At 49.9% G+C, this 18,791-nt stretch overlaps 1 protein-coding gene across 2 annotated transcripts in view; it reads right to left on the reverse strand.

Annotated features, from left to right (window-relative positions):
* SMARCAL1 (SWI/SNF related, matrix associated, actin dependent regulator of chromatin, subfamily a like 1) overlaps nucleotides 1–18,791 on the reverse strand; it is a 192,129-nt gene that overhangs the window by 33,692 nt on the left and 139,646 nt on the right. For both annotated transcript variants that reach the window (XM_029605117.1, XM_029605118.1), the window contains exon 13: nucleotides 10,034–10,136. In XM_029605117.1, coding sequence (XP_029460977.1) covers nucleotides 10,034–10,136 — 103 coding nt within the window. The remainder of the gene's footprint in view (nucleotides 1–10,033; nucleotides 10,137–18,791) is intronic.

Raw genomic sequence — 18,791 nt, forward strand, 5'->3', positions numbered from 1 at the left:
TAGCCACCTCACCACCAGAGGTCCTCCACGAGCATGTCCTTCTGGCTGGCCCACTCCTTCCTTCCTGTCTACTCTATACACCAGTCTTGTCTTTATAACCCTGTCTAGCAGTACCATCGGCGCTTCAGCATCGAGCTCGCCTGGGCTCCCTGCTCTAGCCTCCCGTGCTTGGCCTTCGGGCCTTCTGTCCTGTTCTGTATTGCCTTGCTTGCGGTGTTTGGCCTACGGGCCTTCTGTCCTGTTCTCTATTGCCTTGCTTGCGGTGTTTGGCCTTCGGGCCTTCTGTCTTGTTCTGTATTGCCTTGCTTGCTGTGTTTGGCCTACGGGCCTTCTGACCTGACTCACCTTGCTCTGTGTGTGGCCTACGGGCCCTCTGCCTTCTGTGTGTGTGTGGCCTACGGGCCCTCTGCCTTCTGTGTGTGTGTGGCCTACGGGCCCTCTGCCTTCTGTGTGTGTGTGTGGCCTATGGGGCCTCTGCCTTCTGTGTGTGTGTGGCCTACGGGCCCTCTGCCTACAGTGTGTGTGTGGCCTACGGGGCCTCTGCCTACAGTGTGTGTGTGGCCTACGGGCCCTCTGCCTACAGTGTGTCTGTGGCCTACGGGCCCTCTGCCTACCGTGTGTGTGTGGCCTACGGGCCCTCTGCCTACAGTGTGTCTGTGGCCTACGGGCCCTCTGCCTACCGTGTGTGTGTGGCCTACGGGCCCTCTGCCCCGCTCTGCTGCCTTCGGGCCTATGTGTTTCATGTTCATTGTCAGTGCTGTCCTGGTTTGTCTGTAACGTTCTCTGTCAGTCTTGTTTTCTCATCTCAGTCACTTATACCTCCAGCCATTATCACTCTTACCTGCACGCTTCCTGAATTCATCCTTACCAGCACCCAGTTCCAGTTTCCTGTACACCTGTACCTGCATTCACATTCACACATACCTTCATGCAGTACCAGTACTCAAGTTCATCCTTACCTACATGCATCTGATATTAGGTATCCCCAGTCAGTGTGAAACTCCATTTGCCTATTCCACCTTCCCACTTGCCCATAGGGTTCATTCATTCCTGCCTGCACCAGCCAGCATCTGGACTCTTCTGCAACCCTGCCTCTCTCCACCCGGAGACACCCCTGTTAGTGGTGTTCTCGACTCCTGACCGGAGCCCACTCGTGACACTGACATCTCGAAGATTCTTTTGAGATGGACCTCGAGCTTTCTGTCCTGAAGATCCTTAAAAGCTGCTGCTCCTGCCACCGGAATAGTTATCCTTTTGGTGACAGCTGACACCAAAGTGTCCACCTTAGGAACCTTGAGGAGTTCCAAGGAGTCCTCAGGCAGCAGATAGAGCTTGTCCATAGCTCGTCCCACTCGCAGGCTCGATTCAGGAGTATCCCACTCTCGGATCATCAGTTGTTGGAGCATAGGATGAAACTGGAATGTCATAGCCAGACCACACAACCTAGCCAGAACAGGGACCACCGTGTCCTGAGGAAGCAAAATCCCCAGCTCGGCTGGGGATTTTGTGGAATTAGCAGGTCAAGCTCATCTCTCTGAAATAAGCGAATGACCCTCGGATCGTCGCCATCCAATGGCAAGGTCTTCTCTGGTTCCTCACCCGGATCAACCCCAGTGAAGGGGGGGGGGGGGGGGGGGGAGGCACAGAAGTATCAGGTCCTGGATGTTCCAAGGAGCCCGTTTCTCCCAGAGGAGGTTCACAGGGACCCAGGATCTTCCGAAGCCTAACTGCTCCCTGCAGCTCCAGCCGCCTGGGGATCTTCGAGGGTGGAGGACCATCCGTCGGCCTGCACACTGATGCCCCACCCTGCTGAGACTGGCTCGCCAGATAAGCTTTGTGCATCAATAGCACAAAGTCTGCGGTAAAGGCAGGTTGGCCCCTAACACCCCCTTCCATGGGCTTGGGGTCATCATTAAGGCAATCCAGAAACGAGCCCCGAGGATTCCCAGGGCTCAAATTAGCAGGAGAAAGATGAGGCGGGAGATCTCCTCTCCCTCCTGCTTTGATGCGGCAGCAAAAGAACTTAAAATGGCCGCCGTTCCCGCACTCAGTAGGAACAAGGCAGCCGCGGTCTCCTGCCTGTCTGGCCATTCGCGTGCACCGCGGGTCTTAGTCACCATGAGCACCATGAGGCACGTGGCATGGCTGGCGGTAAAGAAGCGCCGAAGAAGCAAACGGCAACGGAATCCGGGAGCCAAAAATGCAGCTACCACAAAGCACTGCCCTGAACTGGCAGTCGCCGCGGCAGAGCAAGGAAAGGAAGCTCGCAGCTTGATTCCACCTCCTATTCGTTTTTTTTTAAAGGGGAAACACCAAATTCATTATCTGAGTATGCTGGAGGTACGCTGGCTTCTCCGGGTCCGGGACAAAGGAGGAGGAGGGACCGGACGACTGGTATTCACCCCAAGAGCCTCCCGAAATCAAAGAGCAAGCAGGGTATCCAACCCCAGCTCTGGGTATACCTGCTGCCAGGGGGGATGGTCCCACCAGGACCTGCCAACCCCCTGGGAGGATTTACTTTGTTATCCTGCTTGATCTGCCGAGAAGAAAGAAAAAACTCTCTCTCTTTTTTTTTTGTAAGTTCAAGACTGCAAGTTTTGCACCACCTCCATCTGCTGGAGACAGAAAAATACTGAAGAGACGCAGGTGCACACCAGATTAAGAGGGGGGTGCTCTTCAAGTTTTTCTCTGTCTCCATCTGCTGGAAGGGAGGCAAAACCCAGCAGTCTGGACTGATCCGGGTACGTACAGGGAATTTAAATTATTAGTGATATTGTTTGAAGCCCTCTATAATATGGCTCCCAGTTTTCTAAAAAAAGATTTACCTTTGAAAGCTCTGAGTTCTTCGCAACAGGACCTCCTTATGGACCCAGGAGTAAGGGAAGTGAGATATGAAACAGATCTACGATGCTTTTGTTGGCTGCACCCCAGAAGTGGAATGCCCTTCCAGTATAACTGTATTCTGTGGGTGATTTGCTATGCTTCTGAAAGCTGCTGAAAGCATGGTGGTTTGTCCAAGCTTTTCCAGAAAAACAGCAGTTAGTACATTTTATACGTATAACCCATTCTCTCTGTTTCATGCGACGTTCATGTATCTTAATAGCCGTTTGTACTCAATCAATTTGTAATACTAGCAGTTTGTATTACTAGCAGTATTACTAGCAGTTGTATTTGCTTTTAACCCCAGTTTTGTACATTTGGATCCCAGTTCACGTATCCCCTGTTCTATGTAATGCTTTTTTTTAACGCAAAACTGTTTGTTTCAATGTAAACCAATGTGATATGTAGCCCGTACATGAACACCGGTATAGAAAAATTCAAAATAAATAAATAAGTAACTTCTTCTTTTAGATCAACTCTGGATTATTCTGCTCTAAATTAGCAACTCAGGGGAGAGGAGGGGATTGGTGGCTGTATTGGGAGAATTAATGGGATGAATGTTGGGTAGTTTTGTTATAATGTATTTTATGTACTGTTTTTGAAATATATGTATTATCTAGCTTTTATGTTACACATCGATTTTTTCTATATGCTGTTTTTATGATTGTAAATTGCATTGGAATGTAAATGGAATGCAGAAAAGAAATGTAAACATATTTTCTTACTTCATCTAGCAGAAGTAAATGATCCTACTATCATCCCCTTCCTAGACTCTCACCCCCACCCCTCTAAATTTAGAAGGCAAAGATCCTTGACCCACTAAAGTAGCCTTGTCCTCAATGTCTGTCTGTTGACTAGATTGTAAACTCCGTGTACCCTTTGTAGCAATATAAAAATGTTTAGCTTTCATAGAGGAAAATTAGTTCTTACTTGATAATTTTCGTTCCTGTAGTACCACGGATCAGTCCAGACACCTGGGTTGTGACTCCGCACCAGCAGGTGGAGACAGAGTAAAACTTGTCGGGCTCCCTACATATAGTAAGGTGCCACCCACAGCCCCTCAGTCGCACGTAATGTCAAAGCCAGATAAAAGCCAAAAACTAGCTAACTAGAAAAAACCCCAAAATTGAGGCCAATTCACAACAACCCCTTGAGCTGGAACCGAAAACCTTCAGAACCAGAAAACACAACGTGCAAAAACTGCAAACTACAATGGCCAAAGAATCAACCGAGCAGACTCTCTCTCTTTCTAGCAGAACTACAAAACACAGACGGGCGGGAGCCTGGACTGATCCGTGGTACTACAGGAACGAAAATTATCAGGTAAGAACTAATTTTCCTTTCCCTGTACGTACCCGGATCAGTCCAGACACCTGGGATGTACCAGAGCCAATTTACCCAGGGTGGGAAGCAGAGAGTCCCGCTCGGAGAACACTCGCCCCAAACCCCTGAGCCTCAGCCGCCTGGACATCCAGCCTGTAATGTCTCGTAAAAGTGTGCAACGATTTCCACGTTGCCGCTCTACAGATCTCCTGGGTGGACACACTAGAAACCTCGGCCCACGACGTGGCCTGCGCCCGAGTCGAATGGGCACGAAGCTCCTTGGGTGCCAACATGCCCTGCAGAAGATACGCTGAACCAATCGCCTCCTTGAGCCAACGCGCAATCGTGGCCCGGGAAGCCGCCGATCCTCTACGAGCCCCCGACCAGAGAACAAACAAGTGATCGGAAACCCGGAAAGGATTTGTAACTTCTAGATAACGAATTAGAATCCTACGGACATCCAGTTTCCGCAGTTCCCGTGCTCCCCTGGCCTGAGGATCCACGGTCGAAAACCCGGGAAGATCGACTGACTGATTTAAGTGAAACGACGACACCACTTTGGGTAAAAAGGAGGGGACAGTCCACAGAGAGACACCTGTCTCTGTAAAACGCAAAAAGGGTTCTCTACAAGATAGAGCTTGGAGCTCCGAGACCCGACGAGCGGACGTAATAGTGACCAAAAACACTGTTTTCAGAGTTAAATCCTTCAACGTCGCTCGCTTGACAGGTTCAAAAGGCGACCCACAAAGAGCCGAAAGCACGCAGTTTAAATTCCAGGAGGGACATGGATTCCGGACTGGCGGGCGGAGATGCTTTGCCCCCCGCAGAAACCGCGTCACATCTGGATGGCCCGCCAAGGACACACCCCGGACCTTTCCTCGAAGGCAGCCAAGGGCAGCCACCTGAACCTTCAGGGTACTCCAGGACAGCCCCTTCGAGAGACCCTCTTGAAGAAAAGCGAGAATCTCCGGCACCTCCGGCCGAATGGGGTTAACCTCGTGAGCACTACACCAATCCTCAAAAACCGTCCCGATCCTCATATAGGTCAAAGACGTGGACTGTTTCCTAGCTCTCAACAACGTGGTGATCACTGCCTCGGAGTACCCTTTGGACTTCAGGCGCGCCCTCTCAAAAGCCAAGCCGCGAGACAGAAGTGATCCGCGTCCTCCAAACAAACGGGTCCCTGACGAAGAATGGCCGCGTCTCCCCGAAAACGGAGCGGAGATTCCACCGCTAACCGCAGCAGATCCACGAACCACGGACGCCGTGGCCACTCCGGCGCCACCAATATCACCGCTGCCGGATGCAACTCGATCCGTCGGAGCACCTTGCCTATCAGAGGCCACGGGGGAAACACGTAGCTCAGCACGTCCGTGGGCCAAGGAAGCACGAGTGCATCGACCCCTTCCGCGCCCCGCTCCCTCCGACGGCTGAAGAACCTCGGAGCCTTTGCGTTTTGCGCGGTGGCCATCAGATCCAGACGTGGCTGACCCCACCTGGCACAGAGTAGACGATATGCTACCTCCGGTAGCTCCCACTCCCCTGGATCCAGCCGGTGCCGGCTGAGGAAGTCCGCTTGGATGTTGTCGACGCCGGCGATGTGTGACGCCGCAATGCTGCTGAGGTGCCGTTCTGCCCAGCACATCAACTGAGCCGCTTCCTCCGCCACTTGCTGACTCCTTGTCCCGCCTTGGCGGTTGATATAGGCTACCGTGGTGGCGTTGTCCGACAGGCCTCGTACCGCCTGACCCCGTATCCACGGCAGAAAAGCTTGTAACGCCAGCGCCACCGCCTTGGTTTCCAACCGATTGATGGACCACTGCGATTGCTGGGCTGACCACAGACCTTGCACCGAGCGCCCCCCACAGACCGCTCCCCAACCTGACAGACTGCCATCCGTCGTGACCACCGTCCAGGTGGGCAGGATCAGAGAAACTCCGCATGTCAGATGGTTGGGGCAGAGCCACCACTGCAGGCTGGCCCTGGCGCGGTCCGTGAGAGGCAGCAGGCGCAGGAACTCCTCCGAGACCGGCCTCCAGCGGGAAAGTAATGCTGATTGTAACGGTCGCAGATGAGCAAAAGCCCAGGGCACCAAGGCGAGTGTCGACGCCATGGAACCCAAGACCATCAGGTAATCGCGGACCAAAGGGCATCGTAGGGCGAGCAAGTGCCTCACCTGTCCCTGGAGCTTGAGGACCCTGTCCTGAGTTAAAGATACCGTGGCCTCCTTGGTGTCGAACAAGGCCCCCAGATATTCCAACCTCTGGGTGGGCTGAAGGTGACTCTTGGCTAGATTGACCACCCAACCAAGCGACCGCAAGAGCTGCAGAACCCTGGTCACCGCTTGCCGACACTCCAGCTCGGATTTGGCCCGAATGAGCCAATCGTCCAGGTAAGGGTGAACGAAGAGCCCTTCCCGTCGGAGCTGAGCAGCCACCACCACCATAACCTTGGTGAAGGTGCGTGGAGCCGTGGCTAGACCGAAGGGAAGAGCCCTGAACTGGAAATGCTTGCCCAGGATGCAAAATCGCAAGTACTGATGATAGGCTGGCTGAATCCCTATGTGGAGATACGCCTCCGTCAAATCCAGGGACGCTAGGAACTTGCCCGGGCGAACCGCAGCCACTACCGAGCGAATCGTTTCCATCTTGAACCGGGGAACACGAAGGCACCGGTTGACTCCTTTTAGGTCGAGGATCGGACGATACGCCCCGTCCTTCTTTGGGACCACGAAATAAATGGAGTACCTTCCCATGCCCCGTTGCGTCGGCGGAACGGTAGTGATGGCGCCCAGAGCCTCCAGACGCTGGAGGGTTGCCCGCACGGCAGCCCTTTTGGCTACGGCCTTGCAGGGGGAGACGAGAAACTTGTCCCAGGGGAGACGTGCAAATTCTAACGCGTAACCGTGTCTTATCACGTCTAACACCCACTGGTCCGAAGTGATTTTGGTCCATTCCTCGTAAAAACGCTCGAGGCGCTCTCCCACCAGTGGAACGGCCTCCTGAGCCCTCGCCGAGAAACGAACCGATCGCGTATCATTGGGCCGACTTGGCCCCGGATCCCGCCGAGGATCCCCCTGACCTGTTGAATCTCTTCCCCCGAAAGGACTGAGACCAGGTGGAAGATCGGACAGCGCCTCCTCGGAAGGATTGACCCGCCCCAGCTGACCTCTGCGGCCTCTGGCGACGGTTGTTTCGAAAACGGTTCCGTGTAGAGAAATTGGGTCTAGGTCGTGGTCTGTCCTCCGGTAGCTTAAAAGCCTTGTTCTCACTCAGGAACTGCATGATATCATCCAGCTGCTTCCCAAAGAGCAACTTTCCCTTAAAAGGCAAGGCGCCGAGATGAGCCTTAGACGTACCGTCCGCCGCCCAGTTTCGGAGCCAAAGAAGACGGCGCGCTGAAACCGCAGACACCATAGCCCTGGCCGAGGTGCGCAGCAAATCGTGCATGGCATCAGCGCTGTAAGCGATTACCGCCTCTAGAAGATCCGCCTGAGCAGCCTCCCCTTCTGAGAGACCAGCATTCGCTTGTAAGGTCTGGGCCCAGCGGAGCCCAGCCCGCAACGCAAAATTGCTGCAAATGGCCGCCCTGACTCCCAGGGCTGACACCTCGAACACTTTCTTGAGCTGTACCTCCAGCTTCCGGTCCTGGACATCCCGCAGCGCCGTAGCGCCTGTGACGGGAATGGTCGATCTCTTGGTGACCGCCGACACGGCGGCATCCACGCGAGGAAGCCGCAGGAGCTCCAAAGCATCCTCCGGCAGAGGATACAGCTTATCCATGGCCTTACTTACCTTGAGGCCCAGCTCCGGGGTGTCCCATTCTCGGAAAAGAATGTCGGACGCAGAAAAATGGAACGGGAACGCCACCGTAGGGCCCGCGAGCCCCAGAAGCACCGGGTCCATCTTAGGCCCCTGGCGGGTTTCCACCGGTGGGGCCTCCACTCCAATTTCATCGAGGATCGCCGGAATGAGAGGGGAAAGCACCTCCCTCTTAAAGAGGCGGACGACCTTGGGGTCGTCCCCATCCCCCGTCAGCGCGCCCTTGCCCGCGCCCGGCAGCGCTGGACCTTGATCATCGGGCCCCTCAGGCCCTCCAGGCGCCCCCGAGACTGACCGCTCCTCCTCCGAGGAAGTGGACTCCGAATCCGCGTCCTGGGGTGCGCCTCGCGCCGGACGCTTGTCCTTCGGGGGCACCGATATGTCCCTAGGGCGGGCCGACCTCTTCCGGGAGCGAGAACGTCCATCTTCAGCTCCTGGCACCTTCCCGTGCCTGCGCCGCTCCTTTTGATACTTCGCTAGTTTCTTTAACAAAAAACTAAAATCCTCCGAAAAAGACTCCTCCGAGTCCGAGTGCCCCTCCTCCGAGCCCCAATCAGCCGAATCGGGGGTACCCCGAGGCGCCCCCGCCGAGGCCCGAGGCTGGGGAGAGAGAGGAGGAGGCTGGGTGCCATGATCCATGGCCCTTCTAGTCGCCTCGTGGACCGACGACAAAATGGCCGCCGTTCCCGCGCTAAGCGGGAACGGATCCGGCCCTCCCTCCTGAGCTGAAGCAACGCGCGGCGGCGAACGGGACGCCCGGGTCCGACCCCCCCGATCGCCCCCGGACGGTCCCTCGCCTCCGGCGAGGCAGCTAGAACACATCCCGTCCCGCGATACTCGCGTGCGCGCGGAGCCGCACGCGCGGCAGGCAGACCCCACGGGCATCTCGGCCGGGCAATAAAACTACCAATCAGTAAAAAACGCCGCAACTAGAAAAACAAAACGCCCCTGAACACACCGTCGCGCAGGAGAGAGAGAGAGAGAGAGAGAGCCGGCGCAGAAAATAAAGAAACCTTTTTTTTTTTTTTTTACTTTATCCGCTGTCCAAGGTACTGAAGGCCTCCGGGCTCCACCGGGGGTGAGTGAACCGGGCTCCCCGGTGTCACCCCCAACGCTGCTGCCAGAGGGGCCGGGTCCTCGACCCCAGCAGCGGCCTCTACCAGGGGAGGATGATCCCCTCAGGATCTGCAACCCCCCTGGGAGGCACCTCGAACAGGAGCTCCAGGAAAAATTTCTTCTTTTTTTTTTTGAAAAATAAAAAAGGGAATCCACTATCCTCTTTTTCTTTATATGTTTTTGTTTTGTTTTTTTTTTTTCTATCTATTCCTGACTAGCTAATCGAACCCCAGGGATCCCAGAGACTGTGGGTGGACCTGCCCCAACTGCTGGAGACAGAGAAAGACTGAGGGGCTGTGGGTGGCACCTTACTATATGTAGGGAGCCCGACAAGTTTTACTCTGTCTCCACCTGCTGGTGCGGAGTCACAACCCAGGTGTCTGGACTGATCCGGGTACGTACAGGGAATAATGAATTATACTTAGCAGAAACAACAGCTACAAGTAGGTGATGGTCCATATTCTCTCTAACTGGAACCTTTGGGATTCTGCTGGGTACTTGTGCACCAGATTGGCCACTATTGGAGACAGGATGATGGGCTTGATAGACCTTTGGTCTGACCCAATATGGCACTTCTTAAATCCTACCTGCCTCCATGAGACACTGAGGAACATGGACCTCTTAGTGCCAGGTCTGACACACATCTTTACTGAAGATCACAGGTCAATTAGCCCACTTGGTTTTCCTGTTAGCTCTGCCGCAGCTCATTCCGCCGTACTTTGTACCTATTCAGATCACAGGTGAGTCTCTCTAATGGCAGTCACGCAATCAGCCTTTGTTTGAAATGCCACAAAAATCTGATTTATTAACCAAAGCCAAAGAAGCATATGGGGAAATAAAAAAACAAGCCACAGGGGACTCTTAATTAGGGGACATGAATAATGCAAACCTACCTTCCTCCCCAGCTCTTTGCATACTGCATCCATAACCAGCTTATGATGAGCAAATACCAGGAACTTCTCTCTCCCACTGTCCAACAAATCCGCAACATATTCACTGCAACATAAGAAAGAAATGTGTTAAGTAAAGGAAAGCAGACACCTCTCAGCACTGAGGCGGGACCCGCACAGGACAGCAGAGTTGCTTACCTGTAACAGGTATTCTCCGAGAACAGCAGGATGTTAGTCCTCATACATGGGTGACATCATCAGATGGAGCCCAGCATGGAACTTTGATCTCAAAGATTCTAGAACTTTCAAATATGCCCTACTGAGCATGTGCAGCTGTAGTCATCACCCTGCCCCCTAGGCAGAGTCCTTCAGTCCATAATATAGCTAAGACATGGAAAACCCAAATCCCAGGGGAGGTGGGTGGGTTTCGTGAAGACTAACATCCTGCTGTCCGAGAAGAACACCTGTTACAGGTAAGCAACTCTGCTTTCTCAAAGGACAAGCAGGATGGTAGTCCTCACATATAGTTGATTCCCATGCTGAAAGCAAAGCACTACCTCTCTTCCTTTTGTCTGTGAGGCAGCAGACCCACAAAGGTGTCTAAGTGGGAAAAGAGTTGGGTTCTACAAAGTGAAAACCACAGAAATGACTGAGACACAAAACCCCATGCGTAGCAGGGGCACCTAAGGCAGAGGAGGGATGCGAGTGCCAGCAAGAAACATACTCCACATCACTGAAAAATTACAAGCAGGGTTTCGGATCAGTAAACCCTGGCAACGACATTAGGTCTAGAACCTTCTGGATATAGGAAAAAGTCTAGAGATGTAAACAAGAGAAGGACTCTTGGATGAAGACCTTGTAGTTTCCTTCATTGTTACAAGACAATCACCTGGATTGGATGGTATACACCCCAAGGTTCTGAAGGAACTAAAAAATGAAATTTCAGACCTATTAGTAAAAATTTGTAACCTATCATCAAAATCATCCATTGTACTTGAAGACTGGAGGGTGGCTAATGTAACCCCAATATTTAAAAAGGGCTCTGGGGTGATCCGGGAAACTACAGACCAGTTAGCCTGACTTCAGTGCCAGGAAAAATAGTGGAAAGTGTTCTAAACATCAAAATCACAGAACATATAGAAAGGCATGGTGGCGATGTCCTTTCGGGGATTACAAACTGGCTAAAAGACAGGAAACAAAGAGTAGGATTAAATGGACAATTTTCTCAGTGGAAGGGAGTGGGCAGTGGAGTGCCTCAGGGATCTGTATTGGGACCCGTACTTTTCAATATATTTATAAATGATCTGGAAAGAAATACGACAAGTGAGGTAATCAAATTTGCAGAGGATACAAAATTGTTCAGAGTACTTAAATCACAAGCAGATTGTGATAAATTGCAGGAAGACCTTCTGAGTGGAAAATTGGGCATCCAAATGGCAGATGAAATTTAATGTGAATACGTGCAAGGTGATGCATATAGGGAAAAATAACCCATGCTATAGTTACACAATGTTAAGTTCCATAATAGGAGCTACCACCCAAGAAAGAGATCTAGGCGTCATAGTGGATAACACATTGAAATCATCGGTTCAGTGTGCTGCGGCAGTCAAAAAAGCAAACAGAATGTTGGGAATTATTAGAAAGGGAATGGTGAATAAAACGGAAAATGTCATAATGCCTCTATATCGCTCCATGGTGAGACTGCACCTTGAATACTATGTACAATTCTGGTCGCCGCATCTCAAAAAAATTATAGTTGCGATGGAGAAGGTACAGAGAAGGGCGACCAAAATGATAAAAGGAATGGAACAGCTCCCCTATGAGGAAAGATTCAAGAGGTTAGGACTTTTCAGTTTGGAGAAGAGACGGCTGAGGGGGGATACGATAGAGGTGTTTAAAATCATGAGAGGTCTAGAACGGGTAGATGTGAATCAGTTATTTACTCTTTCGGATAATAGAAAGACTAGAGGGCACTCCATGAAGTTAGCATGTGGCACATTTAAAGCTAATCAACTCAACGCACAATTAAACTCAACGCACTCACTCAACGTACAATTAAACTCTGGAATTTGTTGCCAGAGGATGTGGTTAGTGCAGTTAGTGTAGCTGTGTTTAAAAAGGGATTGGATAAGTTCTTGGAGGAGAAGTCCATTACCTGCTATTGATTAAGTTGACTTCGAGAATAGCCACTGCTATTACTAGCATCAGTAGCATGGGATAGACTTAGTTTTTTGGGTACTTGCCAGGTTCTTATAACCTGGATTGGCCACTTCTGGAAACAGGATGCTGGGCTTGATGGACCCTTGGTCTGACCCAATATGGCATGTTCTTATGTTCTTAACGGAAAAACCAACTGGGGCCCAAGAGCTTCCCAGAAAGAAACTGCAGTCCACTGACATCCAAAGAACAGAATGCATCTGCAGAAGTGTGGCCCGTGTTTGGCTGATAAGCACAACGGGCAGAAAAACCCAAGCAACGCTTGGAAGATTAATCACCAACAATGGCAGGGTCTGTAACAGACCCTACAACCCAAAGCACCAGACATAGCTGACCATGCAGAACAGCATCAAGGGTTTCAGGGGATGAAAGGCAATCTCTAAATGGGATTGCTAGCCCAAACCTCAGAGCAGGGGAAAAAGGTAGGCCTGAAGCTCACCCATACTGCACCCAGTCAAGGGCAGGGCTATCCACCCTGTCTACAGGATAGCTCAGGTGCGCAGGAAGACACTTTGGACAATCTAGCGAAGTGAGAAAAGCTAAATGCAGTACTGGTCAGAACTTGGCAAAAATATAGGAAAAAGTGGTGTATATTTCCCTGCAAGTATATTCTAAGATATACCACAAATGTCTTAGCTTTTTGTTATTGTTTGTAAGGTTTTGGGTGGACCCTTGGACACTGTGGCTGCTGACCATGCCCATGAGGTGGGGAAGTCCCGTGAGGGGCCACAGGTCAGACTCAGCTTTAGGACACACAACACAGAATTATCTTTTATTAAACAGATTTGAGGAGCCACCAGAGGTGGCAGTAGTGAGTAGAGATGAAGCCCGGTTGGGCTTGTAGTCCCTCAGGACACTGGAACAGCGATCCCTCAATAGCTGTGCTGTAGTGGAGAGAAACTGAGATAGTGAGTACAGTGGAGCATACACCGGGTTCTGGTATAGAGCCTCGTTGGTAAAGTTACTCACACAGCGGTTTCTCCTGGAAGGTAACACAGAAGCTGGAATAGAGGCAGGCCCTCGAGGAGCGAGTACCTGGTTCCAGGGAAAAGCTCTGAGAGAATTTAGATTGTAACTCACTGATGGTATAGGCAGCGGTTCCTTCCAAGCAGAAGTGGAGCTCAGGCAGCGAGTCCGGGAACATGGGCCCTCGAGGAGCAAGTACCGGTTCCAGACAGCGACCTGAAAGAAAAGAGAGAGGCCCCCGAGGAGTGGGTACCCCGATAGAGTAAGTCCAATTAAGGAGAGGCAGAGTAGCTAGGTACAGAGAGCGAATCCCATCCGTAAGGAGTCCCTTCACCCCTTGCTAACTCGATTAGCTAGCAAATAGAGTAGGCTTTTGTATCCTGGATGCGTGATGTCATCACAGGGGGGCGCCCCTGAGGTTCGCGCCAAAGAAGGAATAAGAAGCAGGGCCGCGCGGCGCGCACGCCCTATGGCAGCTGAACAACATGGCGGGATGCAGCGCCCAAGCCGGACCGGGGACGCCGGAGAGGACGGCAGGCAGATGCCGGGGCAGCCAGACATCCATCAACCGTGGGAGGAGTCGCCAAAGAGTTAAGGAGGGCGGAAGGAAGACGTCAGGCAGCGACAGTCGTAACACTTTTCCTTCCCGCCCTTCAACATTCCAACTGGAAGTCGGAAGGAGCAAAGAACACAAGGAGGCAAACCGCTGGACTGCAGGGGTAAGAACAAGTCTCTATGTTGTATATCTCAACCTCACGTGAATACTTCACTGCCAATTCCAGTAGGGAGGTACCCACCGAGATAGAGCCGTCAGTCTGCTTGGAACACCTGAATCTGAGAGCAAATCCTCCAGGGAAGAAATCCAGAAACTCTCCACCAAGAGACAGGAAGCTGGGGTGCCACAAGTGAAGATCCCTGCCAAACAGGATTTCATCACCAGCCGGGAAACTCTAAGGGTACCAGGGCATGGTCAGTGTGAACTCGGAACAGACTGCCACAAACCTGGCTTAGATATTAATACCTCAGCCATGATTACATATATTTCCCACAAAGAAGCATGCAGTCCAGTAAATGGAACAATCATGAACCAGGACTCCCCTGTCTGCAGAAAGGGTTATCCCTAAAATGTGGAAGTATAGCTTGCAAGCCACTGCAATCAAAGAGCAGCACCTCTATTGCAAGGTCCCTTGTCCCCCAACTCCTTCAGCCATGGATACGGCGATAGGTTGAAAGGCCTATTTATTAATTAGATGGACTAGAACCCTCCTCACTGAGGTAGGGGTCCATAAGGCAAGAATGACTGATAATAGTGGTCCTTATCAAAAAGTGCCCATTGAGCTCAGCAGGTATCAAAGGTGACTCTTGGAAGGGAGAAACCTCTAATCTTCATTGGAGAGCTACTCTGGAACGGCTCCATCACAAAACAGGGACGACCTAAGGAGAATGCTACCGCAGTGACATCCCTTTTCCAGGAAACGAAGAACAAGAGACACCCCTTGTAGGGGTGGACAACTGGGCATCCAGAGGGGAACCCATAAGAGTTGTCCTGGAACCCAGTCAAATCTATCCTTCCTGATGGGACAAGAAAACAACAGGATTCGGAGCCTCCTGATCCTGAAAAACCTTTCAACTCTCCAGTTGAGAGGTGAGTTACAATCACTGATCATAAGAACATGCCATACTGGGTCAGACCAAGGGTCCATCAAGCCCAGCATCCTGTTTCCAACAGTGGCCAATCCAGGCCATAAGAACCTGGCAAGTACCCAAAAACGAAGTCTATTCCATGTTACCGTTGCTAGTAATAGCGGTGGTTATTATATAACTTAACTTAATTAATAGCAGGTAATGGACTTCTCCTCCAAGAACTTATCCAATCCTTTTTTAAACACAGCTATACTAACTGCACTAACCACATCCTCTGGCAACAAATTCCAGAGTTTAATTGTGCGTTGAGTAAAAAAGAACTTTCTTCGATTAGATTTAAATGTGCCACATGCTAACTTCATGGAGTGCCCCCTAGTCTTTCTGTTATCTGAAAGAGTAAATAACTGATTCACATCTACCTGTTCTAGACCTCTCATGATTTTAAACACCTCTATCATATCCCCCTCAGCCGTCTCTTCTCCAAGCTGAAAAGTCCTAACCTCTTTAGTCTTTCCTCATAGGGGAGCTGTTCCATTCCTTTTATCATTTTGGTCGCCCTTCTCTGTACCTTCTCCATCGCAACTATATCTTTTTTGAGATGCGGCGACCAGAATTGTACACAGTATTCAAGGTGCGGTCTCACCATGGAGCGATACAGATGCATTATGACATTTTCCGTTTTATTCACCATTCCCTTTCTAATAATTCCCAACATTGTTTGCTTTTTTGACTGCCGCAGCACACTTAACCGACGATTTCAATGTGTTATCCACTATGACGCCTAGATCTCTTTCTTGGGTGGTAGCACCTAAAATGGAAGCTAATATTGTGTAACTATAACATGGGTTATTTTTCCCTATATGCACCACCTTGCACTTATCCACATTAAATTTAATCTGCCATTTTGATGCCAATTTTCCAGTCTCAGAAGGTCTTCCTGCAATTTATCACAATCTGCTTGTGATTTAACTACTCTGAACAATTTTGTATCATCTGCAAATTTGATTACCTCACTCGTCATATTTCTTTCCAGATCATTTATAAATATATTGAAAAGTAAGGGTCCCAATACAGATCCCTGAGGCACTCCACTGCCCACTCCCTTCCACTGAGAAAATTGTCCATTTAATCCTATTCTCTGTTTCCTGTCTTTTAGCCAGTTTGTATTCCACGAAAGGACATCGCCACCTATCCCATGACTTTTTACTTTTCCTAGAAGCCTCTCATGAGGAACTTTGTCAAACGCCTTCTGAAAATCCAAGTACACTACATCTACCGGTTCACCTTTATCCACATTTTATTAACTCCTTCAAAAAAGTGAAGCAGATTAGTGAGGCAAGACTTGCCTTGGGCACTGAAGTCAGGCTAACTGGTCTGTAGTTTCCCGGATCGCCCCTGGAGCCCTTTTTAAATATTGGGGTTACATTAGCTATCCTCCAGTCTTCAGGTACAATGGATGATTTTAATGATAGGTTACAAATTTTTACTAATAGGTCTGAAATTTCATTTTTTAGTTCCTACAGAACTCTGGGGTGTATACCATCCGGTCCGGGTGATTTACTACTCTTTAGTCAATCAGGCCTACCACATCTTCTAGGTTCACCGTGATTTGGTTCAGTCCATCTGAACCATTACCCATGAAAACCTTCTCTGATACAGGTATCTCCCCAACATCCTCTTCAGTAAACACCGAAGCAAAAAAAAATCATTTAATCTTTCCATGATGGCCTTATCTTCTCTAATTGCCCCTTTAACCCTTCGATCATCTAACGGTCCAACTGACTCCCTCACAGGCTTTCTGCTTCGCATATATTTAAAAAATTTTTACTGGGAGTTTTTGCCTCTACGGCCAAATTCTTTTCAAATTCTCTCTTAGCCTGTCTTATCAATGTCTTACATTTAACTTGCCAACGCTTATTCATTATCCTATTTTCTTCTGTTGGATCCTTCTTCCAATTTTTGAATGAAGATCTTTCAGCTAAAATAGCTACTTTCACCTCCCCTTTTAACCATGCCGGTAATCGTTTTGCCTTCTTTCCACCTTTTTTAATGTGTGGAATACATCTGGACTGTGCTTCTAGGATGGTATTTTTTAAAAATGACCACACCTCTTGCACATATTTTACCTTTGTAGTTGCTCCTTTCAGATTTTTTCTAACAATTTTTCTCATTTTATCAAAGTTTCCCTTTTGAAAGTTTAGCACGACAGCCGTGGATTTGCTTTCTGTCCCCCTTCCAGTCATTAATTCAAATTTGATCATATTATGATCACTATTGCCGAGCGGCCCCACCACCATTACCTCTCTCACCAAATCCTGTGCTCCACTGAGAATTAGATCTAAAATTGCTCCCTCTCTTGTCAGTTCCTGAACCAATTGCTCCATAAAAATGTAATTTATTCCATCCAGGAACTTTATATCTCTAGCAATTACCAATGATACATTTATGCAGTAAATATTGGGGTAATTGAAGACTCCCATTATTACCGCACTATCAATTTGGTTAGCTTCCCTAATTTCTCTTAGCATTTCACTGTCAGTCTCACCATCTTGACCAGGTGGACGGTAGTATACTCCTATCACTATAGTCTTCACTGACACACAAGGGATTTCTACCATAAAGATTCAATTGTGCATTTAGTCTCATGCAGGATGTTTATCCTGTTGGACTCTATGCCAACCCGGACATAAAGCGCCACACCTCCTCCCGGGTGCTCCTCTCTGTCATTGCGATATAATTTGTACCCCGGTATAGCACTGTCCCATTGGTTATCCTCCTTCCACCATGTCTCTGAGATGCCAATTAAGTCTATGTCATCATTCACTGCTATACATTCTAATTCTCCCATCTTACTTCTTAGACTTCTGGCATTAGCATACAAACATTTCAAAGTTTGTTTTTTGTTTGTATTTTCATTCTGCTTTTTAATTGATAGGGATACGTTAGAATTTTTTAGCTCAGGTGAGTTTTTAGTTAAGGGCACTTGGACTACTTTTTTTTATTATTGGATCAGAAGCAACCAACCTGTCACTGGCTGCTACCCTCAAATGGGGTAAGCCACCATGGTAATTAACAGAGGGACCCCAGCAAAAATGGTCCAATGATTACCGCTGCTATTCCCTGGTCCTCGCCTACAAGGAGAGGCTTCGATTCAAAGAATTGAGGCTCCAGTTCAGCGGTACCCTGCAAGGGTCGGAACCCCAGGGGCTTCCCCACAAAGGGGATTTGTGACCTGGGAAGGGCTGAAAGACATATCCCTCTTCTGAAGAAGGAGATGACTCCCGACACTACCCTCCTAGTGGCTATTCCCCTAAGGGTTCAACCAGGAACACAGTCCTAGGTCCGTCCTGTGGCCGTAGCACACAACCTGTTGTGCTCGACACAGGGAAACACACACACACACATACCCATAAGGTAGAGGGCAACTTGAAGAACAGAGTCCTCCTCTGTAAAAGCACACCGACTATTGCTCATAAGGATGGTTGGCCTACAAACGAACCCACTCGCCATACTTGTGGGTAGAATTCCATGGCACAGCAAGGACCTAGTACCACCTGTTAGAGTCACTGGTTGCACACTGCCAAAATGCAATCACAGAGTGTGTGATGACGCCTTCCTTGCCAGTGCTCCTCAGCACTTTGTGGTGCAGAACTGTTAAGGAGGCTGTGACCTTGACGTGACAATGGCAGAACCATGGCATGGGCGAGTACCTCACAGGCAGGGAGAATACTGCCTGCCACTGCCCAAGCAGCTTGGAGCAGATGCCTTGTCGTACCCAACTGCTCAAGCTGCACTCCACTGTCACTCTAACGCCCAGTGAAGTGAATACGAACGGTGTTACGGAGTCCCCAATACCACTGGTGCTCTGCTTATGGTATGTGGTGGGTGGCGTTCTATGGCATCTCCCCTTTCAGTATCTGATAATGCTCCAAGA

Source organism: Rhinatrema bivittatum, chromosome 6 (assembly GCF_901001135.1).
Source record: "Rhinatrema bivittatum chromosome 6, aRhiBiv1.1, whole genome shotgun sequence".
Classification (NCBI taxonomy): Eukaryota; Metazoa; Chordata; class Amphibia; order Gymnophiona; family Rhinatrematidae; genus Rhinatrema; species Rhinatrema bivittatum.